General features: G+C 56.6%; 2 protein-coding genes across 6 annotated transcripts; both read right to left on the minus strand.

Annotated features, from left to right (window-relative positions):
• Positions 1–6,344: 6,344 nt before the first annotated feature.
• Positions 6,345–17,188, minus strand: CDH16 (cadherin 16). 2 transcript variants are annotated; one of them, XM_033218709.1, is made up of 18 exons: positions 17,016–17,188; positions 16,233–16,290; positions 15,854–15,937; positions 14,466–14,621; positions 14,257–14,395; positions 13,409–13,567; positions 12,412–12,608; positions 11,686–11,808; positions 11,326–11,476; positions 10,868–11,095; positions 10,688–10,764; positions 10,426–10,614; positions 10,083–10,324; positions 9,363–9,496; positions 8,434–8,676; positions 8,160–8,267; positions 7,497–7,613; positions 6,345–6,712 (listed from the first exon to the last, which is right to left on the minus strand). In XM_033218709.1, exons 2-18 carry the CDS (start codon positions 16,275–16,277, stop codon positions 6,615–6,617), a joined length of 2,490 nt encoding a protein of 829 aa, XP_033074600.1. In that variant the 5' UTR covers positions 16,278–16,290; positions 17,016–17,188; the 3' UTR covers positions 6,345–6,614. The 2 variants fall into 2 exon arrangements, with proteins under 2 accessions (XP_033074600.1, XP_033074601.1); XM_033218710.1 differs by lacking the exon at positions 7,497–7,613 and having other exon boundaries at positions 6,347–6,712.
• Positions 17,189–19,642: 2,454 nt separating this feature from the next.
• RRAD (RRAD, Ras related glycolysis inhibitor and calcium channel regulator) lies at positions 19,643–23,812 on the minus strand. 4 transcript variants are annotated; one of them, XM_033218721.1, is made up of 5 exons: positions 23,505–23,812; positions 22,852–23,236; positions 21,793–21,866; positions 21,463–21,667; positions 19,643–20,305 (listed from the first exon to the last, which is right to left on the minus strand). In XM_033218721.1, the coding sequence occupies exons 2-5, from the start codon at positions 23,219–23,221 to the stop codon at positions 20,028–20,030; spliced, it is 927 nt and encodes a 308-aa protein (XP_033074612.1). In that variant the 5' UTR covers positions 23,222–23,236; positions 23,505–23,812; the 3' UTR covers positions 19,643–20,027. The 4 variants fall into 4 exon arrangements, with proteins under 4 accessions (XP_033074612.1, XP_033074608.1, XP_033074609.1 ...); XM_033218717.1 differs by having other exon boundaries at positions 23,451–23,812; XM_033218718.1 differs by having other exon boundaries at positions 22,852–23,298; positions 23,451–23,812.
• Between the last annotated feature and the right edge of the window lie 870 nt (positions 23,813–24,682).

Consider the following 24,682-nt stretch of genomic DNA (forward strand, 5'->3'; position numbering starts at 1 on the left):
GCTGAAGACACCACTGCCAGCTCAGGTCCACTTGAGGCCAGGCCTGGCCCTGTGCCTGCCACTCAGAATAACTCCGGTGGCTCTGGGCATGGATCGTGGCCCATCACCTGGGACCTATTTTTGTCCTTCGGGTAACAAGGAAGTCTCACCTTGTGCAGTAACCATTTGGGACAAGGATGGAACATGTGACCCCCAACCCCAGCTGATCTTGCTGCCCTGCTGGAAAGTGGCCCCAATAGGAAAGGGGAGGGCCTGCCCCAGCCACTTCCCAGAACCTGGCTTCCTACCCCCATCCCCCTCTTTTCAGCAGCCCATACCCCTGCACACACACACACACACCATAACCAGGGTGCCCAGAGCATCTGTGTTTGTCCTTAGGATCCATTGCCATGCCTTATGCAGTGGCAATGCCACTTACTCACATCTAGCTGTGGACCAAGCCCATTTCCTCAGGTTCTAGTCAGAGGGCTCTAGAACCAAGGTACAGTGGCCAGCCAGGGATCTAGCATCTAGAACTGGGCATTCAGAATTGGGGGCCTGGAATCCTATGGGGCAGTGGCTGATGGCATTTGAAGAAATCACAGAAGCTGTGGGCATGACTACATCCACTCTGAAAGATCAAGTGCCATCTCAGGGATCAACCCCAAAAGCGTTTTAGAGAAGGGGTGATCCCTGTATGGAGTGGAGCACAGAGACATAGAGGGCACCCCAGCAGACTTAGAGGAGCTCCTTTCTGCTGAAACCAGGCGTGTACACATGTATGGGGTTGGGGTGGTAAGGGTCATGTCCAGAATCCAGTAACATAAAATAAATGCATAGAAAAAAGACTGGAAAGAAATCTGGTAAAAACATTACTGCAACAGCAAAACCAAGAATGACTGCAGCTGTAATGACAATAATAAAAGAAGCTGTTCCCTTTTTTGAGAGCCAGTTATGTGTCAGCCTCTGTGCTAAGTAAGGGCTTTGCTTGTATTATCTCAGTTAATCCCCACAGCGTGCTCTTCTCCGGGTGGGGGTGGTTGGGCAGTGGCCTGTGGGGTGAGCTCTATAAATATGTTTTTTTTTCTGCCAGGTCTGCAGCTTCCGCAGAGGTGGACAGAGGAGCCCCTAGGCCCCATCCATAGGGGATGTTGTGCTCTCCCTGCCAACAATGCAGGGTGTGAGATGGCATAGCCAGCCCCCCTTGGGGATGCCTTCGGGGAGCCAGCCAGGCCCACTGAGCTAACCTCAGCCCCCACTTGGCCCTACTCCTCTAGGCGTTGGGGCTCAAAATAGCAGCCGCTAGAGAGCTGACAATCAAAGGCCAGCTAAAAAAAGGCCCCTCAGTCTGGGCTCTGTCGCACACGGCTCATAGAGCCTATTTCAGGGGAGAGGGTGCCGACGTGCCAATGGAAAATCCATAGGGCGGGAGTCTCCCAAAGTGGGAGACCCATGTGCCTCCCTCTCCCCACCCCGGCCCCCTACCCAAGTGCTCACGTGCACACACACTCACACTTTGCAGCCCTTAGCCTGCCTTCCTGACCACTGGACCCTGTCATCTCCGCCACAGCCCAGGAGAGGGATGAGGGGATTGAGGCTCAGAGAAGGGAAGTGACTTGCCCAGGGTCACGTGGCTGGGAAGTGGACAGGACGGCCACCAGATGGGTCCCTGTGGCTCACAGTCCAGTGCTCTCCTGTGAAGAAAGCCGCGTCATTGAGGAAGCCAATACATTGTTCTCTGGAGTGCCCAAAGCTCAGAGATGGGGCCAATGGTGGGGTGTTCTGGGTTGGACTGAGGGTGAGTAGGAGCTGAGGGTGACCTGTGGTCTTAGTCTCCGCATCGAAGAAATCTCACTAGAAACCCTCAGGCCAGTTCTGAGGGGACCTTGCCTGGCTGTGGGAGAGGCGGCTGGAGCGGGTCCTCATCTGCACTGAGCCCAGCCCAGCCCCCTCATCCTATCCCTGTGACCACCCAACGCCCTGCCCCGCCCAGGCCCCCAGAGACTGGCAGGCCCTGCCAAGTTTCCAGGGAATGTGTCAGATAAAGGGCTGGTGCTCATGACTCTCTCCCACCCAGCAGCTATCTCTGACCCTGCTGCCACCACCACTGCCACCGCCACTGGGAGTTGGCTAAGAATAGCAACAGCCCCAGTGAGTGGGCGCCCACAGGGACACCAGCCATGTCTTCAGGTGGCCAGCCCCAGCCTCAGACTGAGGATTAGTCTCCAGGCTCCCCTTTTCATCAGTTCCAGCCCCACCTAGCTCCCCCATCATCCCGGGCCCCAAATCCTACCACATCTTAGGGTAAAACTCCAAGCCTTGTCCCCTGTGGCTGCTGCCTCAGCAGGGGGAATCTGGAGGGGATGCCATCACCACATTGATCCTGAGCTGGGGCCTGAGCCCTAGCCCTCCTCTGGGGAGCTGTGTGACCTGGAGCTGGACATTGTCCCTCTCAGGGCCCACAAGCAGGGCAAGGCGGCACAGCAGTCCCCGGAGAATGAGAGCCAGCTGAGGCCTCTCCAGGGGCTGGGTCCCCCGTTGTCCTGGTGACCACAGTCTGGCCTGGCTTCTGAGTGCCCCTGTGAACTCTGACTCTGGTCAGTGGGGATGTGAAGAAGGTGAGGGTCCTCCTGTCTCACAGTTAGGGATCACTGGAATACGACCACTGGGTGGTGTTGGGGGGCCCTGTATGAGTTCTGTGACACTCCTGTGAGGGGGTGAGGGTGGCTGTGTCACTCTAAGGTAAGAGGCTGTTGTCATGGAATCCATGGTGAGTGTAGTTGTGACACCAGAAGCAGGAGATCCAGGGAGCCTCATCTCCACCTGTGACACATGGGGGTGATGGAGGGAGCCGAGTCCCAGTCCCCACGTCAGTGATCCCTGCAGCTCTCACAGCCTGACTCATTGCATGGCCCCTGACCTGGTATCCCCAGCCTCCTTGCCCCCGGCTCTGGCGCCTTTCTCTCCTCGTGTCCTCCCTGTTCTCAGGTGACTCTTACTCTTTTGTCCCCCCTATGTCACCCACCTACCAAAGGGGTCCCACGGAGGAGGTCAGGGATGCTAGGGAAGACCAGGAAGGGTGGGCCGAGGCAAGCTCCTCACACACTCACACATTCTGATGTATGCATCACACAGACCAGACTGCAGCATACACTTATACACCCATAGACACACGTGTGCACACACGCCTGGTAGAGTGACCAGGCCACTAGGAAGTCTCCCAAGCTCAGTCTTCCAACACCAGCCCTGTCTGGTAGGCCCCCACCACCCCTTAAGTCAGGGCCCCACGCCGCTGAGTCCCTCACATTAGAAATGCATCGTCCTGCCACAGCAGCGTGTCTGGAGGTGACGCCCTAGGAAGAACTTCTGCCCCGAGGCCCCAGCTAGAGTCCTGGGTGGGTGTAGGTAGGTGTGGGTGGGGTGGGGTCTCTGAGGGCCCAAGACTGTTGCTTTCTTTGTGGGTGAGGGCCAGACTGACCTCTGGGCCTCTGGCTTCAAGAGCCCTAATTGCTGGGGCTGGAAAAAGTTTAAAAATATCCTCATGTTTACATTCTTTCCAAGCTGCCTCCCGATCCTCCGAGCTGGGTCCCTTTGATCTGGCCCAGTGCCTCTGGAAGGGGCCAAGGAGAGGGGCAGCATGAGGCTCTGCTGGGGCCAACCCTGCAACCCCCTCCAGCTCCAGCCCAGAGCCCCGTGAGACCCTGGACATCACAGACCCAGTGAGCACCTGGACACTGGAAGGGAGCTGGGGCTAGAAGGGGTGTCTTGCACTGTTGCGTTGGGGCTGGAGCTGTGGCCCCTCTACAAACTCCCTCCCAAAAGCCTGGGCCTCTTGGGACCTCTAGGGAGTATGTGTAAGTGTGGGGCTGTAGGTCCCTCAACAATCCATGTACTGGGGAAAGCCACATTTACTGAGCCCTGCAGTGCCTGGTACTGTGCTAAATGCATTGTGCAGGGATTATTTCATGTAGTTTTCCTAATGACAAAAACTTGTATCACCAAGTAAGCCAAGGCTCAGAGAGGTGAAGCAGTTTTCCTGGGAACACATCGCATGGATAAGCACAACAAATGCTCTTCTACCCAGACAGCTATTTGTTGGCCCCCACCTTGCTCTAGCAGCGGTGAGGCCCTGACTGCAGAATGAAGCCTGCCTCACTAGCATTAATCTCCACAGGCATTCACTGGCCCACTGCCAAGCCTAAAGACCAATCAGCTTTGTGTCTCTCTTCCTCTGCGACCCAGGAGAAGCCACACCCCCTCTCTGATCCTCACCTTTCTCTCTTTCTCTATTTATGTAGAGACAGAGTTTCACTTTGTTGCCTAGGCTGGCCTTGAACTCCTGGCTTCAAGCAATCCTCTCACCCTGGCCTCCCGAAGTGCTGGGATTACAGGCGTGAGCCACTGCACCTGGCCACCTTCCTCTGCAGAACGGGACTGAGGATACAGGAAAGTTTTATATCCCCCGATGCCCAAGGAACCTGGGCCCTTGTCTGTGGAGAAGGGGCTTGTGGACCTGGCAGACAGCTTCAGCATTGACACAACCAAGAGTGGTCTGGGACCTGGAGGCCCAGGGAAGAAGCCCTCAAACTAGAAAAGATGCCTTCATTTGTCCTGGTATCCTGTCATCTACCCTTTCGTCTGTGGGTCTCCCACCCACCTGATTACCAACCCACCCATCCATCTACCCACCAATCCATCCGGCCATGCATCTGCCTAGCCATCCACTTATCCACTCACCCACACACCCTCCTATCTCCCTACTTATCCATCTAGGATGAAGGCCAGAAAGTGGTGGTTATAGCTCAAGTGACGCATCTTATGGCCGTATGAACCTACAAACTTCCCTCCTTCTCTTTGCAATTCACCTTTCCATCTTTACAAGAAGGAGCTGATCTGGGTGATCTCTAAGGCCCTGCTGGCAGATCTTGGGGTAGCAGAGACCACCTGAATGCTGCGGACATTTCCAGAGAGATAACATGGTCCTTGACCAGATAGTTACGCCATGTGTCCTGGTTCTAAGACTCCCAGCTATGGCCCTTAACCTCCCTGACCTTCAAGATTCCCCACTGAAAAATGGGGCCAATAATCCACCCTCGTAGGTTGATGGAAAGATTAGATGAGACACTACCTCCAGAAGGTTTGCACCCTGAAGATTTCTGAATGCATGCAAGCCGAGCAGAGGATATCCTGGCAGAGGGGCAGGGAAGCCCTGCCTGGACAAGGGTAGTCAGCAGAGCCTGCAGTGGGGGTACCTGAGCCAGGATGACAGGGGCCAGCCTCAGAGCCCAACCCCTGGGCTGGGGATCCTAGCTGAGTCTTCTCCAGATTGCCCGCCCTGTCTCTCTTAGCTGGGCTTGGCCCCTATCCCACAGAATCTGCCAACAGTGGAGAGATTATCTCCTAAAAATAGGGCCTGGGCCCCACAGAGATTGTTTTTCTCCCTTCCCTGTGATTTACCATCATCAGCTCATGGTGCTTGGGACAGCAAGTCCCACCTTGACTCCCCAAAGATGGTTGGGAAGGGGACATAGGGGATCAGCTTGTATCTGGGGTCACCTACAGTTCAGGGATTAAAGGTCAATCTGGAGAGCTCGGCTCTTAGCAGAGCTCAGCCAGGCTCATCAGAGCATCAGGACATGGCTTAATCTTAGGCCAGGGCCAGGGCCAGGGGTTAACCTCAGAGAGGGGCAGTTCCAGAGTAAGTCACAGAGGTGCCTGTCCCGCTCCGATAGTGTCCATCTAAGTGACTCCCCTTCTCTGATTTCCTGCAGATGCCCTCATGCACTCACCAGCCTGTGTGTGAAACACAGCAGTGCCTTGCCTTGGAGCCTGCACTGGGGCAGAAGGACACATCCCCAGCCTCACCTCTCATGCTCCTGATCCAGGGGGCCTCACCATCCTGCCCAGGCCCCTGCAGAGACTGAGGGACCTCTGCCCATCCCTGGGTGTAGGTGACTCATGCACAGGAGCACAAGGTGCTCATACATGAGCAGAAGATGGAGACTCACAAGGTTTTGCCTTCCCATAGCAAAGATGACATCCAGGAAAACACAGAGATGACACCCTCAAAGGCACCCCTGCTTGACCATCACCTGCCTAGAGTTCACCCATCCAGGATCTGCGACTAGTGGGCTCTGGATGCCCACAAAAATGACCCACTTTGCTGTGGTCCCAAGCTCTCACCAATAGCCCATATGATATCTTCATGTCCTTCCCTGCAGGAAACTTCAGTCTTGTCTTTCAAGCCCAGACTCTTTCTATGTGGCAGGAGATGGGGAAGGGATGAAAGAGCAGGTGTGTGCACACGACCAGGTATGCGCGCACTCACACACACACCTGCACACATAGACACTGAGACACAGACATACCAATCCCGTAGGGCCCAGCCCAGCTCTCTGGGGCTTTATTATTGGGCAAACATCCTGCCATTTGGAGCACTCCCATGGACAGTCCATAAAGTCGGTGTCCAGGCTCTGGAGACATGCCTGCTGATGGTGATGGTGCCTCCACCCCAGGGCAGATGGAGGGGCTTCTATTCTGTCCTGTCCCCTGCTGGATCTTGGGTGCTGGGCTCTCTCCCAGGGCACTCGGATGGAGCCAGAAGCCAAGCTCCCAGCTAGAGCTGCCTGGGCCATTCAGACGGTCGCCTTCAGTGGCACGCTGTCTGCTGGTTGATCTAGGTCCTTCTTCCTTGACAGGGTCCAGTGGGTGAAGATGAGGATGAGGAAGATTCCTGTGGGACCCAAGAGGGATGGATCAGGCCTCAGAAGGGGCTGTGGGACTTGTTCTTCACGAGGGACTTCCTGTGATTGGCATTGGCTTAATGAAGAGATGAGTTTCCTGGACAGCATCCCAAGGCTAGGCTGGGTATGACTCTGTGGTCCTGGTGCCTGGAGAAGCTTGACTGCTTGGCCTGCTTGGCCCCTACCCCTCTGAGGCTGTCCCAGTATACTCAGCCTCCAAAGTCCCCTTCTCTGGGGGACACTGGGGAACCAGTAAGTTGGACCCCAACTCCATGGACCTCCAAGAGAAAGGCTCATCACAACAGTGTGCTAGAACCAGCAAGGAAAACCAGCAAGGAGAAAATTTGAGGGGCTAAAGAAATAAAGGGGATGGATGGAAGGGGTAGCTTAGACTGACGCAATTAGGCTAGAAAGACCTGGGCTGTGTCACAACCTGACTGTGTAACCTTGGACCAGTCACTTAACCTCTCTGAACCTCAGTGACCTCATCTGCGAAATGGGGAGATACAAGGATCTACCTCACGGTGTTGCTGGGAGGATTCCCAGCAATAGCCCCTGCCACCCAGTCAATGTGCAATCATATAACCATAGATTTTATTATCAATGATAATGACAATGACTATGATCAAAGGGGCAGGCACATAATGACTAGGAGAGTTGGGGGCTTCCTTTTCAGAGCTGGGGGCACCATGGGGACAAAGCTGTTTATTTGGAGGCTGTGGTTCCAACCACCCATCGCCCTCGCCCATGCAGGTTATGTCCAAACTCCATTACCTATTGCTAACAGGGTGCCTACAAGGATGCCCACTGCCGACAGCTTCGTGGGCATGCCCTTCATGCGGCCCACCTTGCGCATGCACTGCCCCTCCACATTGCAGCGACACACGATCACTGGGTGGAGAGGGGAGGAAAGTAAGAGTAGGGAGGGGAGGGCTCCCTAGCGGCTCAGAGCCCCCAGCCCAGCCACCGCGGTGGTGGCTCACACCTGTAATCCCAGCCCTTTGGGAGGCTGAAATGGGTGGATCACTTAAGCCAGGAGTTCAAGACCAGCCTGGCCAACATGGTGAAACCCTATCTCTACTAAAAATACCAAAATTAGCTGGACGTGATGGTGCACACCTGTAATCCCAGCTACTTGGGAGGCTGAGGCAGGAGAATTGCTTGAACCTGGGAGGCGGAGGTTGTAGTGAGCTGAGATCGTGCCACTACACTACAGCCTGGGTGGCAGAGTGAGATTCTGTCTCAAAAAAAAATGTATGTGCCTCTGTGCCTGTTCCTGTGTGCACACAGGTATGTGTGCCCAGCCATAGGTGTGCAAGTGTGCACAGGCATGTGCTGTCCACATGAGGAGCCCATATGCATTTGTACCCAGCTCCCTCCCCCTGCATCCCAGCGGTTCCCTCAGGAACTGCAGGCTGCACCCAAGTCCACCCTCACCTCGAACCAGGAGCTGCCACATCTGGGCATTGTGGCTGACCACCACGGGGATGATGTGTTCACGTGGCTCCACCCAGTGCAGGGCCAAGGTGAGGTAGGCATGGGAACCTTTCGGGACAGCAGGCAATGACCAGGATCACCAGCCTGTACAGGCCCTCTGGGGGCTGCTCCCCCCAGGCCCAGCCCCACCCCCATGGTAGAGGGGCATCTTACTTCCAAGTGACACCCCCTCCCTGCCTTGGCCACAGCCTCCCTCCCTTTCCCCACCACACACCATTGAGAGTCTGGAGGCGCCAATCCCGTTGCACCGTGGGGTTGGGGCCAAGGGCAAAGCTGTAGGGACCGTGTCCACTGGCCAGATCGGAGTCCTTGCTGGGTCCACTCACGATCACGCCATGGTCCTGGCGGGGCGTGCAGAGGTATCGGGAGGGCACAGGGGCGGGAGTCAGGGCTGGGGCAGGAGGGGCCTTCAGGAAGTGGATCACCAGGGGCGCAGAGGCGCTCAGTCTCGGCTCATCTGCAGAGGAGGCAGCGCTGAGCCGGCCAGGTATTGGCAGGGGCAGGGGTGAGCTCTGAGCTCTGAGGTCCCTGTGCTGCTCCCACAGCCCATGAGTCTCGCTCTACAGACTCCCCTGCCACTCACCCTCCATGCTTCTCTCCACCTGTCATCATCCCCATGCCACTGTGGACATCCCTGACTGTGGCAGAGCTCACTGCTGCTGGGTCTGCCCTGTATCACAGCTCAACTGGGAGCTGAAACCTGCCTCCCGGGGCTCCCCACACAGGGGCCAGCTCTCTGTCCTGAGCAGTGTTCAGAGTCCCCCACACCCGGCTCCAGTGGCCCATTCACTCCAGCACTTCTTCCCCAGGGGCAGTCCCTGGTCCTTCTGCCACCTCCCCAGCCCTGTACCAGTCCCTGAAGTTGACACCCTGAGAGGCCCTCCAGGGGCTAAAGGACAAGGTTAGGAGATTTTGCATGTTGATCTAGGAGAGTGGTCAGAGAGGGGAGCAGACGCCAGACCTGCCCACCAGAGGAGCAGATCCGTTCTCAGAGAGAAGCACTGAACCCAGCTTCATATCTGCCTCTCCTGCTTGGGGCTGGGGGTTGCCAGCGAGGGCCTCTGGGAGGAAGCTCAGTCCTGCTGTCTGTCTGCCTGAGGTTTGTACCCCCTCCCAGGGGCTCCCACCACTGCCTGGCCATACCTGTATCCTGGGCCTCCACGAGCACTGTGTAGGTGTCCCCAGGCTGGGCGCCCTGCAGGGACTGGGCGGTGTGCACCTCTCCGGAGACCTTCTCAATGCAGAGCCAGCCCTCTGAGTCATTGACTAGGGAGAACCTGCCACCCAAGGAAGGGGGTGAGGAGGTACTGGGACTACATATAGAGTTTTGTTCAGAATCGCCCAGGGCTATGTGACTTGCTTAAATTCTACATCCTCTCTGTGACTCAGAGGCCACAGCAAAGCCTGGGATGCCCAGTCTTTCTCTCCAGCTTCAGGATTGGTGGTGGTGGTGGTGGCGGTGGATGTGGGATGAACAACAGATCATGTGGGTAGGGGAGAAACTCTTAGAGCCTGCGAGGCCCATTTCAACTTTGCTCACTCCAGGTCACCCTGCGAAGGAATCAGAGTCTGGGAACAACCTTGTCTGTCTGGAATCTGTTGGCGGGCATTGGAGGAGGGCCTGGTCCTCCCTCCAGGTGCTGAAGCATAATCGGAGCTCTCATGGGGTCCAAAACACCCCTCTCCATGTCCCACCCAGTCCATCCAGCCCCGATCCTTGCCAGGAGTCACAACCTTGGCATTTGCCATAGTTTGAAAAATATTGCAGGCGGTAGATAATATGAGTCCCCTCTGAGGCCCTGGGGTCATCCCCAGGGAGCAGGGGAAATCCAGTCCAGGTAAGGGGCTGGGATTTTGGCTCACCTAAGGGATCGGCTGATGGGGTCGGAGGACTGGATGGTCAGCAGGAGGGAGCCAGCTGGGGCACTGATGGGGACACTGGCCTCGTAGCGTTCCTGGTCCAACTTGGGGGGTGGCATCACTCTCTCCACCAACACAGTCACCGTGGCCGTGGCTCCAGGGCCTGGGCCTGGCCCCACCAGCTCTGCCACACTCCGCACCACTACCACCACCTTGTGACTTGGAGCTGCCTCATAGCTGAGGTTCTGGAATCAGGAGGCCCAGGTCACTGTGGGGGCCTAGGCAAGGCACACATGCATGCATGCGTGCATTTGTGGGCCCCTTACCCAGCCACCCTGGCCCTCACCTTGCAGAGTCTGAGTCCAACATGCCCAGAGTCTGGCTCCCAATCCAGGTCAAAGGTCCCTTCCGTGTCCCCCCTCTCAATGGCAAAATCCATGAGACGGAAGGCAGGTTCGAGGTCAGCATCAGTGGCCGTGAGCATGGCCACCAGAGTCCCGGGCTCCACATCCTCAGGGAGGCTTATAGGCCCAATCTGGAGAAGGAGGAGGGATGGTGAGCCCCCCGCCAGCATCCTTCCCAAGGTCTTCTCCCCTGCATCTGCTTACCTGGGAAGTGGTGAACTCAGGGGCATGATCATTGATGTCTGTGACTTCGACTTCGACCTCACACGTGCTGCTGAAGCCTAGGGCAGGGAGGACATGTTGGTGAGGTCAGGGTAGGAACAGAGGGCTCTCATGGGGTCTCATGGGGTCATGGGGACCTGGGTCACCAATCAGGGCACTTACCACCCTCTGCACCTGCCAGGTCCATGGCCAGCACCAAAAGCAGGATGTTCTGGCCAGCTTGGAGTGGGAGCGCCCCCAGTGTCACACTGCCTGAAGTGGGGTCCACCTGGAAGGCTCTCCCCTCTACCTCATCCTCAGACTCAGGGCTCAGGAGCTGATACACAATGTGGGAATTAGGGGAGCCTGGGGCATCTGCATCCTCTGCTGACAGTCTAGTCACTTCAGTACCTGCAAGACAGCACCCGCCTGGCTAGGACCACAGCCCAGCCTGGAGGCCTTACCCCAGCCACTCCTTATTTTGTGCCAAACTGAACTTGAGCTTGTGTGTGTGTGTGTGTGTGTGTGTGTATGTTAAGGAGGGACATTGACATGGAGCCTGAGGCTGGGTCCTTATCCCAGAGAAGAGCAAGACTGGGTGGTTCATAGAGACTTTGCCCCTCTCCCATCCCGTAGCTCACCTGGGGGGCTGAGTTCAGGGATGCTGACTGCGGGGCCACGTGGAGGGCAGACAGGCACGTTGTCATTCTCATCCATCACCAGCACGTGCAGCTCCAGTGGGGCCGCATAATCCTCGCCACGGGAATTCTGAGCCCACACCTGGAGCACGTACTGTGGTGGGCAGTAGGGGGCTTCAGGTCAGGACCAAGGGCAGCTCCAGCCTTGCCTGGCTCTGAGTTTCCTTCTGGTGGGCCAGCTGCAGCTCTTCGGGGCTCTTTCCCACTGCCTCAGCCTCTATTGTAGTTGTGACACCCCCAAAAGCCAACTAGACAGTGACCAAGCACCCCCAGCCTGCATCCCTGACTCCCCATTCATATCACCTCAGCCTGGGCTTCTGTGTCCAGCTCTCTGGTCACGGAGAGGTTTCCCTCTGCATCCACATCAAACGGTCCCAGGGGTTGGCTCTCCAGGCGATAGTGCACATCATCCCCACTCCAGTGTACCTGGCGGGGACATCCCGGGCCAAGGGGCAGGAGCAATCCATGTCAGCCCTTGTGCCCCATCTGATTTCTGGGTGAGGAGCCTGAGCCGCAATTGTGTGACCCAGGCAAGGTGCTGCCCTCCCTGGGCCTGGAGTCTGGGTGGGATCCTTCTGTTCAGGGTACATGTTGTTAGTGGTCTTGCCCTGGTCCAAACCTGGACCCTGCCCAACGTGCCTGAGTGACCAGGTTACTTTATTTTCTACCGTCTCAGCCTGGGCCTGACCCCAGGGCATTCCTAGAAGAGGCCTGAGACATTCCTAGCCCGGGGTGACAATCCCTGTGGCAGCAAGAGGTAGCAGCTGTTCTCCCTGAGGAAGCCTTGGGCAAGTTCAAGAGGTCAGAGCACAGAGTCACGCCTGCTAGAGGATGGCAGGGCAGGCGAGGGGCTGTGAGCCTGCACTCGGGGCTTTGAACACCCCAGTCCACAGCAGGAAGTGATGGGAGGAGTGGAGGGAGGAGCAGGGGTCATGTGAGTTCCAGACCCAGCCCCCAAATATCCATGAGTCTTGGGCCCAGCTGCACCAACCATGGGGCTGCTTTAGCCACTGACAGCCACTTACTCACCTGGGCAATGTGGTGCGGGTATAGGACTTTGAGATTCTCTGCCAGGTGAATAGGCTCTAGGGGCACCCAGGTGTTCTCTATGATGGAGACTTCCACAGTGGCAATGGCCTGGTGGCCTGAGGCCTGGTCGCCCATGTCCTTGACCTGTACCAACAGCTGGTAGGTCTTCTCCAGTGCGTGATCAAGGCTGGTGCTCCCTAGAACAGGGAGGATGGTCAACTGAGCAGGCAGCTGGGGAGCAGGGGCCAGTGCATCATTCTCAGCAAGATACCAGACAAAAAACCAAGCATATGGCAGTTGATTGGGACACTCTCTTAGCCAAGGGAAGAGAGGAACTTTAAGCACTATTGTGAGCCTCCAACCAGGACATGACAGTTTGCAAAGCCACCTCCGTATCTCTCCACACAACGAATGCATGATAGACTAGAGGGGTAGGTAGATGACCAGGATGAGGAGGTAGGTAGATGGTAGATGACGGGCTGGTTGGATGAATGGGTGGTTGACTTGGTAGGTGGATGGGAGTTTGAGTGTATGAATGGAAGAGTGTAGTGATGGGTGATTGGATGGACTGTGTAGGTGGTTGGGCGGTAGGTGGGTGAATGCATGGCTGTCTATGATGATGTCTGATTCACTTTTCTTTCCATCCCTAGTTCATGCCTGTGGTCTGAACTTCCAGGTCCAGGTCTCTTCTGCCATCAGTCGCAAGGTTGCCCAGCAGCATCTTAGGCTGCAACCCCTTAGACTGTTCCTATCCTTGTTCCTTAGGCCCAGGTCTCCGTGGAGCGTGGAGTTGAGGCCCTCCATTCACACCATTTCCTAACTCTCCATGCCTGGCCCTGCCTCCACAGCCCCCTGCCTTGTTGCTGTCTCCACCTAGAGTGCCCTTCCCTCCTTTTTCACCTCTCAAGCTCCCACCCATGCTTGTCTTATGGTTCAGATACCACCTTCTCCAGCTTTCTCTGACCCTCCCTCCCCAGAACACCCTGCTCAGGCTCACCCTTGGGGCTGAGGGCCAGAGCCCCCTGCTGAGGCTCCAGCTGGAACATGTCTGGGGAAGGCTGGGCTGGAGCCTGGCTCAGGATGCGGAATCGAAGATCCGAGTTGGCTGTGCCTGGCTCATCCTGGTCTGAAGCCTCAAGGAAGAGGAAGGGGATACCTGGTTCATGGTGGGAGGGTAAACTGTAAGGGATAGAGAGGGTGGGGAGAGTCTCCCATGCCTCTCCTATTTCTCCTCTGTCCTTTCTTCCCTATCCATCATCACATCAGGACTCTGGAGATAAGTCACGGCTTTTCGTCCTACTTCCCAGATGAGCAAACGGAGGCCAAGAGTGGATGGCACCCTCAGTGGAGTAGGGAGGTACAAGATGGGACAGAAATGGTACAGGATGGGCCAGGCTCAGTGGCTCATGCCTGTAATCCCAGCACTTTGAGAGATCGAGGTGGGCGGATCACCTGAGGCCAGGAGTTCAAGACCAACCTGGCCGAAAAGGCGAAACCCCGTCTCTACTGAAAATACAAAAAATTAGCCAGGTGTGGTGGCGGGCATCTGTAATCCCAGCTACTTGGGAGGCTGAGGCAGGAGAATTGCTTAAACCAAGGCAGAGGTTGCAACGAGCCAAGATCACACCATTGCACTCCAGCCTGGGGGGCGACAGAGTGAGACTCTATCTCAAAACAAAAACAAAAACAAACAAACAAACAAAAAAAGCAAAGCAAAGCAAGAAAAGAAATGGGACAGAAATGGCTGCTCTGTCCTATGCCAACTGTCTGGCCATCTCTTTGCTCTCTACTGTTCCATCAGGGCCCACCCGAGCTTACTGTAAATTGGCTGATCTGGTCACTCACCAGGCCTGGTGCCCCGGCTCAGCTGAGCTCTGTAGATGGCTTGAGAGAATTGGGGCACCTGGTCATTCTCATCCTTCACACGCACAAGCACAGGCTGTGGACCCCACAAGACACGTCTATCCTGTGTCTCCAGGGTGACCTGGCAGGAAAGGGGAATCAGCGTCTGGCCCTGCCTTGCCTGCGCTCCCCTACACCTGGCCCAGCCATACCTGTAGCTGGTACTCTGCCTGCTCCTCTCGGTCCAGAGCCCTGGTCACCAGCAGGAAGCCAGAATCTGGATCCATAGCAAATGGGCCCTGAGCTGCCTTGCCTGAGTCCCCTGACAGCATGATCTGGCCTTCAGCCCCCTCACGGGGCAGCAGCAGCTGATAGGGGTGAACAGAAGTGAAGGGAGCAGTGGCCAGGCCTGGGAGATGACCCCCCTCCACCTGATGGCCTCATTTTACATGTGGGGAAACTGAGTCTCAGAGACATCTGGCTCCTGTCTGAGGTCACACAGTCAGTAAGCATCAGGACTGAGACTCAGAGACAGAACTCTTTTCCCTGGACCTGGTGCTCCCCCAAACTCCCTGCCCTTCTTTCTGAAGCTTGAAACCTCACCACCAAGATTTCATTCTTTAATCTAAAGCTGTACTCTCCACTAGGATTAAAATCTGTTAGTCATTCCCACTGCAGGTTGAACATCTCTAACCTAAAAATCTGAAATCTGAAATACTCCAAAATCGGACACTTTTTGAGCGTCAACATGATGTGACAAGTGGAGAATGCCACATTTGACCTCACGTGACAGGTCACAGTCAACACACAGTCACAACTTTGTTTCATGCACAAAATCATTAAAAATATTCACCCAGGAGCAGTGACGCACACTGGGCTCTTGGCCCCTCAAGGACTCTATTGGAATTTCACCACTATACCTTCAGCTCCTTCTCGCCATAGCCTCCCCAGCTCGCAAATCCCAAAGTCGTAATCCCAGCACTTCGGGAGGCCAAGACGGGTGGATCACCTGAGGTCAAGTGTTCAAGACCAGCCTGGCCAACATGGCGAAACCCTGTCTCTACTAAAATTACAAAAAAAAAAAAAAAAAAAAAAACTAGTTGGAGTGGTGGTGCATGCCTCTAATCCCAGCTCCTCAGGAAGGTGAGGCAGGAGAATCTCTTGTACCCAGGAGGTGGAAGTTGCAGTGAGCTGAGATCGCACTACTGCACTCCAGCCCAGGGGGCCAAGAGGGAAACTTCGTCTCAAAAGAAAAAAAAATGTATAACGTTACCTTCAGGCTATGTGTATAACGTGTATATGAAACATAAATGAATTTCGTGTCTAGATTTGGGTTCCATTCCCCAAGATATCTCATGATGTATATGCAAATATTCTAAAATCTGAAAAAAAATCCAGAATCTGAAACACTTCTGGTCTCAAGCATTTCAGATAGGGGACACTCAACCTGTATAACATGGATAACCTGTATAACGTATAACTCTCTGGAAAGCAGGGTTTCAAAAAGAAACAGCAAGAGGAAGGGTGCCAGAGGAAGGAGAAGCAGGACTTTGTGGGGAGGGATACCCCCACCCTCCCACCCCCCAGCTCTCTGGCTCACCTTGGTCAGGTATAAAGGGAAATTTCCACCATAGTTTTCTGGAATTTCCACAGACAGCTCTGCAGGCTGGGCCTCCGGGAAAGCCTGTGGGAGGATTCTCACCTTGTCACCAGGCTCTATCTTCCTGCCTGGGCACTGGGACCCAACAGAAGAGGGGAATTTCTGCCCCTTCCCAGGGCCTGGCCATACCTTAGTCCATCCACCCGTGCTCTGGCCTTTGACCTCCTCATCCCACGATAGCTCTGTAGTCCCAGCTCTGACCCCTCCCATGCTTTGCACCGTTCTCACAGTCAGTGCAATTCGTCCGGGTGGAGTTAGGGACAAGGGTGTTAACCCCCAAGGCCAAGACCTGAAGGAGAAGGGGCAGTGCCCAGCTCACCTGGGGGACAGAGACGCAAAGCAGCCACAGCCAGGCAGGGACCATGGTCAGGACGGGCCTGAGGGACATAGCAGTGAGGAGCCAGCCCAGGTGGGTGGAGAGGGGCTTTCCATCCCACACACACAACCAGCGGGATCGCACTGCAGAGTAGCCTCCTCTTCCTCCCCTGAAAAGGAGCTGAGGTTCCCCATCTCCTGCAGGGTAGTGCCCTGCTCCTCAGCCAGGCCCACCAAGGCCTCCAGGCCCAGCCACCCTGCATCTGGGCTCTTGGGCCCTCAAGCACTCTATTGGAATTTCACCTCTAGACCTTCAGCTCCTTCTCACCATAGCCTCCCCAACTTGCAGATCCCAAAGTGGTAATTTTCTAGCAACCCCCCAAATCACAAAAGTTTGAAGCTGGAAAGTTCCTGAAGACTTGGAGTGTCACTTCCTGAAGTCACCTCTTGTTGCTGGCAAGGCCTGAAGGCTGGGGTCTGGCCAAGGTCACAGAGGACTTGACCACCGGAGGATTCCTCCTAGCTCAGGGCCTCCTGGACTGTCCTGCCTCCCACTGCCACCTTCTAGACAAGGAGAGCCCCCGGAGCAGGAGCCTGGCTCTTGTCTCATCATTTTCCAGCCCTTGTCATGGAGCTGGGCAGACAGAGCAGCAACAAATCAACAACCTCTCTAAGATGAGGCCCTGGGAATTCTTTCCCAGATGGCGGGGACAGGGCAGTGTTTCTCCTTTTCCCACCATCAACCCCAGCCTTAGCCATGCCCTCCCCTCCACTCCCAGTCCCTCACCCTCCAGCGCCCAAGACTGGCTCCCTTGGTCCAGCTGCTAAGCAAAAGGGCTTCTTCTCCAGGGAGCTCTGGCCAGGCTGGGCTGGGTGGGGCAAGGCAGGGCATTTGAGCAGGTAGGAGGGTTCAGCCACGCTTGCTCAGGAGTGGAAAAGGCCACTGGGCCCATAGCAGCAGGCCTGGCCCCGCCCAGCCCCCCCAAGTTACTCATTGACTTTGGAAAGCTAGGAGTTGCTCAGCATCCGTGACTGCCAGCCCCGGGAGGTGGGGAGATGGTTGGCCTGGCACTCCCTCGACCCCAACACAGCCCAGGGGGCATTCCTTGGCCCTCTTGGTCTGGACACTACTTTTTCTGTGGCTCCAGACTTGGTCTCACTCATCTCCCAGGCTCCAGCGTCTGCAGCCACACCTTTGCACACTCTGTTCCTTGTGCATGGAACACCCTTCCCACTCATTCATCTGTGTGGTAAGCACCTGCTCATGCTTCAGTACTCAGCTCAAATACTCCTTTTTCCAGGAAACTTCCCCTGTGTTCCCAGGCTGGTTCAGGAGTCTCCTCTGGGAACGCCCCACCCCCTCACGCCATGCCATGTGCTATCTCTATTAATAGACAGAGGACACCAGATTGTCATTGTCTGCGGCTTCCATTAGACTGGGAGCCCCTTGAAAGCAGAACTCAGGGACTCAGAAATGACCTGGCTCTCGTTCTGCTCTGGCAACTCCCCATGGCTTGTGGAACTAAGACAAGGGGCTAGAGGTGGCAAAGGATGGGTGAGCAGTGCATGAGTGGAACTGGGTATTGAGGCTCCAGACCACCCCCCAGGGGGACCTGTGGTGGGGGAGTGCAGCAGCCTGTGAGCTCCCCAAGTCCTTACACTGGCCACTCAACAGTGACAGGGCTGAGACAATGGGCGGTCTTGTGCCTCTAAGAAGATTAAACCGGCTCAGGTGACCTTGAGGGAGTTACAGGGCTGAACAGGGGCTCTCCCCGCAATGAGGGCAGCCAAGCAGAGCCAGGAGACACTTCTGAGGCCTGGGAGTCTGGAACGAGGGGAGAGGGTGGGAAGATCCTGGTCTCCAGTCCCACCCCAGCCTTGGTCCCCACGAAGCCTCCCATAGTCCCCGTGAAGTCCTTCCCACTGTATACCTGATTAGTCTCTCTCGGGTCAGAAGCTACCCCCAGCTGCCCCCAGCCTTGTCACAAGCTGAGTGACTGCTTCAGGGTCACTCTGGCACCCAACCAGGAGCAGTGCATTGTGGAGAGGTTGAAGGGGGTTTCACACGTGTTAAACTCCTGCTCTGAGCACATACCTTCATTATCCCACATACTGCATTCTGAAGGGGCATTGTACCCATGTCACACGCTGGGGCACAGAGAAGCTGAGTGGTTTACCTAGGGTCACACAGTCAATAAGTGACAGAGCCAGGAAGGCCTGAGGACCCTCACTTGCTCTGAAAATACCATGCCTTCTGTATTCCTTGAAGTATGTTGGGAGGAGGGGCAGAGCAGCAACAGCTCTGAGAAGTTGCCTCTGCCCTGGGGAGCACGTGGGTGAATCTCAGCACTCCCTGGTACATGGAGGGGCAGCCCTCAAGCCTCCTCCTGCAATTCGACAAGCTGCAGTCAGGATTCTAACCAGGTTGCCAGGGCTCCCTGGAGTCTGTGGAATGAATAAATTGAACTAAGGAAGGAATGTATGGACCCTGGCCCAGAACCTTCTTAGAAACTGCCCCCCACTTCACCCCAGGCTGCCTCCAGGCTTTGGAGATGGGCAGACCTGTATACCAGTCCCCACTCAGCCACTTCCCACCCAGCACCAAATGGGGATGATTTTTCCTGAGACCATGTAGATAAAAACTCTTAGCAGCATTTGTGCCAAGGGTGAGCGAGCCACAGGCATGGGTGGGCAGGGAGACAGGTGCATCCCCAACCACAAGCACGAGTACACCTTCCTATACATTGCAAGACCTCTCATTCCAGGCAGGGCAGGCTCCAGGCAGCTGCTCCCACCAAAACTGAACTAGCCAGTGCTGAGCATGAAATGTTCTGGCCTGAATACTCATGGTGGAGAGAACAGTGAGGGCCTCCTCAGTACTCAACCCCAGCGAAGAGGTGGAGGAGCCATGTGGAGCTGAGTGTGCCTGTGTGTGCCTTCACAAACCATCCCTCAGTGTTCTCTATCCCCAAACTCAGCTGATTCCGGTCCTTCAAGAGGGAACAGGGCAGAAATACCAGCTGTGGAGCCAGACCCAGGGTTCCTGCCTAGTTGTGAGACTCAGGGCTCCTGCCTGGTTGTGAGACCCAGGGCAGAATGTGCTCCCTTGAGCAGCCTCAGTTTCCCTTTATGGACAGTGAGGTGATTGAACCCTCAATCAGTTGGGCAATGCCAGGCCCCATGCAGAAAGAGAAGAATCTGGGTAACAGGGACTGGGAGGGGTTTGTGTCTCCTGCTCCTTGAACCCCCAACCAGACCCGATGCCCATCCCAGCTGGCTATATCCGGACCCCCACATTAACACATCATGGCCACACACTAGGGTGGGGCAGTGAGCCCCCATCCCTCAAATTCAGAAATCCTTCCAGCTCCTGAAGCGCCCAGATAGCAGGAAAGACAGTCAACAGCCATGACATATCAGGAAATAGCCTTTATTACAAAAATCTGCATGTAAACAAATAGCCACGGCACTGAACAGCCTCCCTCCAGGGCAGGCACACCCGGGTTGTGAAAAAAGTCAGAGTCCTCTCCCCGCACACAGGCCTGCCCCGCGGCTGCGCTCCGGCTGCTTGGGACGCATATGAGCCTGCGCATGCATCTCTGTGGGCCCAGCCCTCACTGGCCCCTGGCCTCACTGGGCAGCACTGTCTGTCTGTCCATGACCATGAGGTTGGGGGTACCCGACTGGCAGCTCCGAGGGACCCAGAGTCTGAGCCAGCCCTGAGGCACCTGGGGCAGTTGGCTGGGCCAGCCCACCAACCCGTCCGTCCGTCTCCCACCATACTGAGAGCGGGTGGGACCTAGAGAACCGAGAGGTCGTGGCAGGACTTGGACTTGGCGCGAAAGGCCATCTTGCGGCTGTTACGAGCTACGATGCGGCCCAGGAAGCGCTTCGCCTTTTTGCCAAGGCTCTCTCGCCTCCGGGTACCTGCTTGCCGTCGCGCGTTGGCCTCTTTGCTGTCCCTGCGCAGGCGTATTTGGCGCACGACACCTTCAAACAGCGCCTGGACATTGTGGTGCAATGCCGCTGATGTCTCGATGAACTTGCAGTCAAAGACCACCGCACAGGCCCGGCCCTCTGTGTGGGTGGGGACAGGCAGGCACCAGTAAATAAAGGGTGGGTGAGTGAGGAGTCCCTTCCAACCCTGGCCACCCATGGAAACTGCCACTCGAGAATTTGCAGGGTCCTCCCCCAAAACACAGAGACCCCAGCTCCTGTACTGAGGGTACTGGTCTCTGCTGCATCACCCAGTAGGCAGAGAGCCTGCGTTTAAGGAGCCCCCAAAACAGTGGCCCTCAAAAGGAGATTCATTTATTGAAATAATTTGAAGCCTGATACTTAAACAAAGTACAACAGTAGTAAACACAGGAAAATGAAAAGTATGTTGGACAACTTAGTTTTTTGTTTTGTTTTGTTTTGTTTTGTTTTTTTCTGAGACGAAGTCTTGCTGTGTCCCAGGCTGGAGTGCACTGGCACAATCTCAGCTCACTGCAAGCGCCGCCTCCTAGGTTCACGCCATTCTCCTGCCTCAGCCTCCCGAGTAGCTGGGACTACAGGCGCCCGCCACCATGCCTGTCTAATTTTTTGTATTTTTAGTAGAGACGGGGTTTCACTGTGCTAGCCAGGATGGGTCTTGATCTCCTGACCTCATGATCCGCCCACCTCGGCCTCCCAAAGTGCTGGGATTACAGGCGTGAGCCACCGCGCCCAGCACAACTTAGTATTTTTTAATTAGAGGTTATATCATGATGAATGATGCAGTGGATTGGGGTTGCGGGGGCAAGGTCACCAAGTCACTGCTGGGTTCCTCTGAGGGGCTCAGTACCAGGACCCATAGGAAAGGATGCTGAGGCCAAGTGGGACAGGTCTTCCCCAGGGCCAAGTCTACTCTAAGAATGGCCCAGACCTAGGACTCTGACCTCTGGGCCTGTTCCCCTACACTCTCTTCCACCCACTTACCCCCAAACCAGCCAGGCCAGGACCAAGAGGGGCAGGAGAGGAGGGCCCTGTGGTCCCCCAGCTCCCCTATCAGTTTTGGTTCTTTCCCCACCCCTCTGGGGCCTTCCGGAGCCCAGTGAGCAGGCACCAGCTCTCTCCCATTTCCCTCCCTGCCAGTTTTCTTTCTGAACATTTTTAGCCTCTGATGATCCCCAGGGGACTCAAGCTGAGCCAAGACTGCCTGTATCAGGGCCCAGCTGGGCACTCCCTCCCCCTGCAACATGCCGCCTACTCACCATCCACCGAGACCTCACGAGAGCGCACCAGGTCGCTCTTGTTGCCCACAAGGATGATGGGCACATCATCTGTTTGCCGTGCACGCCGCAGCTGGACCCGCAGTTCTGAGGCCTTCTCAAAGCTGCCCTTGTCCGTCACTGAGTACACGATGACATAGGCATCCCCCATGGCCATGCAGTGTCTGGGCAACCAGCGGCCCCCATCCTGGGGAACACACACACACAGTCTGCCCAACAGTCCTCATGACCCTGACACAAGCCTGGTACTCCCAGACCCCTACCCCAACTCACTCCTCCCTCCCCTGCCCTGGGTCTCAGCCTGTACCCTACCTGCTCCCAAATGTCGTAGACCATGAGTGATGCCTCTTCTCCGTCCACCATAATGGAGCGATCATAGGTGTGCCCTAGGCAGGAGGCCAGTAAACAGGTTACCAGCTGGCTGTCAAAGCCCCTGCTGCCAGGTTTCCTGTTCTGGCCACACCCTCCAACTCCTCCCCAGAGCCCCTGTCGTCCTCCACTCCACTTGCAGATGCTGGTATGTGGCAACAGCAGTGCCAGGCAGGGAAGTGGGGGCTGGAGGGCATGGTGTGCCTGACCTCTACCCACATGCCCCCCAAGCTAGCAATGTCCCAGGTGGCTGCTCCAATGCCCCCTGCCCTCCTGCTGCCTAGATCCCAAGGTGGCTCTGACCCAGTGGCCTGAGTTAGAATAGTGACTGTCCTGCTCCCTAGGGACCTTGGCCACCTAGGGCTCCTCTCTTAGAAATCCCTCTGGTTGGAAACTCTGACCTGTCCCTGATAGGCAGGGAGGGATGTCTGGTCCCATCCCACAGAGCAGCCATATCTATGCCCTGGCCTTCTACTCTGGGCATTTCTTCCCTACCAAAGGCTGGAGGGGTGTCCCTTCTCCTTTCCTTTCCCCATTTATGAAATGAGTAGGTAGAGGCATGATTCTGAAAGCACCAATAGAATTCCACAGTATTGGCCAGGGGCGGTGGCTCACGCCTGTAATCTCAGCACTTTGGGAAGCCAAGGCGGGTGGATCACGAGGTCAGAAGTTCGAGACCAGCCTGGCCAACATGGTGAAACCCCATCTCTACTAAAAACACAAAAATTAGCCGGGCGTGGTGGTGGGCGCCTGTAATCCCAGCTACTCTGGAGGCTGAGGCAGGAGAATCCCTTGAAACCCGAAGGCAGAGGTTGCAGTGAGCCTAGATCGCGCCACTGTACTCCAGCCTGGGCGAAAGAGCGAAACTCCATCTCAAAATAATAAGAATAAGAATAAGAATAAGAATAATTCTTCCACGGTATTTGCGGCTTTGAGTCCTGGTCTCAGCCCTCAGTCCTAGCCCCGGGATCTCCCCTCTCCCGAACAGCTCGATCCGCTCACCTGCTGCCTCTGCTTCGGGCCCGTCCTCCACACCGCCGAAGATGCGCGCCAGGGCGCTCTTGCCCACGCCGGGCGCCCCCAGCAGCAGCACCTTGTAAACGCTCTCGTCTGAGTCGCTGCCCCCTGAGCTGAGTGAGTCCTCAGAGTCCTCGGGCCAGTCCAGCCTGGGACCCTGAGTCCCCGTCCCGACCGCAGCCGCCGCCAGGGACCCGGGGGCCAGCGCCGCCTGCAGGTCGCGCTCGTCCACCGGCATGCTGCGGCGGTGCAGCGGCGGCGCTGGGCCCCAAGGCGTGCTGCCCCGACGGCGCTCGCGCTCCCGGCCCCCGCCGCGGCTCCCGCCTGCTCCGCTGCCGCCGCCGTTCAGGGTCATCGTGTCCGGGGCCGTCTAGGGGAGCAGGAACCCGGGTGACCGTGTAAGCCGCGAGGAAGGCGGGACCTGGGGCGCACCTGCCCAACCTGGAGTCAGGAGGGATGCTCGGGCAGAGGTCCCGCCGCAGCCCTCCCCCAGCCCCGAGGTCGCGGCGCCCTCACCCGGGACCTCTCCTGACCTGGCGCATCTATCTGCAGCCGCCCCGACCCCGCTCCGCCAAGACACTCACCCACTCGCACACAGACACGCTCAGGACTAGGATTCGGGTTAGGATGCCACCCACTCGTAGTCTGGACTCGTACTCTTGGGTCTCCGCCGCCGCTGCTGCAGCAGCCACCGCCTTCTCAGCCCGCACTGGGCTCTGGCTCCAGAGTCGCCTATTTAAGCCTCCACCCGCCCCCGCTCCCGCCCGCGGTTCACGCTGCTGCGGGGGCTGACGTGTCTGTCCACCCCCACCAGGGGAATCCCCCACCCTCCTCCTCGGACCTCACACACCCGACACCCCGCCCTACCCGCCAGGGGAGGGGCAGTAGCTGTCTGGGAATAGAGGGGCTGACCGGTAGGCAAGGTCCGGGGCTGAGTGTGTGTGTGAGGAGAGAGAGCGCGAGGTTGCGGGGGGAGTACGTGATGCGGAGGCAGGCAGCAGGGTAAACTCAACCAGCCAAGAGCAGCAACTGCCCTCAGGAGAAGAATTAGGTCTGGTCCCGTGAGAGTGAATTCTCCCTTCCCTCTCCCCAAGTCGCCGCTCGTCCTCTTAGCAAGTAAAAGAGTTACAGGCTGGACAGAGATCCCTCTTCTCTGCCCATGACACCCACTCCCCAGAGGTTCAGGTCTAAGCTAGAATTTAGGGGATGTCCTTTCACACAAAACCCTTTCCACTCTCTCCCCATCCTGGAGTTGAAGATTCTCCCTAATGAGCCTACCCTTCAGGGTGAGGATTGGAGTCACCCCGTGAGCCCCTGGGGGCCCTGAGAGGGCGGCTGGCGGTGGGGGCGGCTCTGACAGTGTTGCAGGTGGAGGTGCCTGCTTGACTCCTGGGGAGGAAACCTCAGCCCAGAAGAGGGAAGGGATTAAACTCAGTCCCCATCCCACCTCCCAGCACCCACCAGGCAGCTGCCAGCAACTCTGCTAAAAATAATTTGTCCCAGCCCTGGCCCTGGCCCTGGTTCTGGTTATTCTGCTTCTGGACTGGAAGTTGCCCAGAGTTGGGGAAATCCAGGCCAATGGGTGTTGAATGCCAGCAGGAGCCAGCCATTTTGAGTCGCCAAGGTCTCCCTTCTTCCCTCTAGCTGCAGACCCCCCACCCAAGAGGGGTATAAACACAGGGTGTGGTCAAGGCGTGAGGAGTGTCTTAGCTCCCTGCTCATCTCTCAGGGGTGTGAGGGTTGCAGGTCAGGCTGTGAGGTATTTTGTGACAGGGACCTGCTATCAGACTGTGACATCTGATTGTGACAAGTGTGG

This window comes from Trachypithecus francoisi, unplaced genomic scaffold (assembly GCF_009764315.1).
Source record: "Trachypithecus francoisi isolate TF-2019V2 unplaced genomic scaffold, Tfra_2.0 Lachesis_group10, whole genome shotgun sequence".
Classification (NCBI taxonomy): domain Eukaryota; kingdom Metazoa; phylum Chordata; class Mammalia; order Primates; family Cercopithecidae; genus Trachypithecus; species Trachypithecus francoisi.

Excerpts from the sequence above, each read along its gene's own strand:
- CDH16 (XM_033218709.1), bottom strand. The coding sequence starts at position 16,277 with ATGGTCCCTGCCTGGCTGTGGCTGCTTTGCGTCTCTGTCCCCCAG. Across the intron at positions 10,615-10,687 it reads CTGAGTTCACCACTTCCCAG|ATTGGGCCTATAAGCCTCCC; the intron begins GTAAGCAGATGC and ends CTCCTTCTCCAG. Across the intron at positions 8,677-9,362 it reads CGTGGAGGCCCAGGATACAG|ATGAGCCGAGACTGAGCGCC; the intron begins GTATGGCCAGGC and ends CCTCCTCTGCAG.
- RRAD (XM_033218721.1), bottom strand. The coding sequence starts at position 23,221 with ATGACCCTGAACGGCGGCGGCAGCGGAGCAGGCGGGAGCCGCGGCGGG. Across the intron at positions 21,668-21,792 it reads TCTACGACATTTGGGAGCAG|GATGGGGGCCGCTGGTTGCC; the intron begins GTAGGGTACAGG and ends TGTGTTCCCCAG. Across the intron at positions 20,306-21,462 it reads TCGTGAGGTCTCGGTGGATG|AGGGCCGGGCCTGTGCGGTG; the intron begins GTGAGTAGGCGG and ends CCACCCACACAG.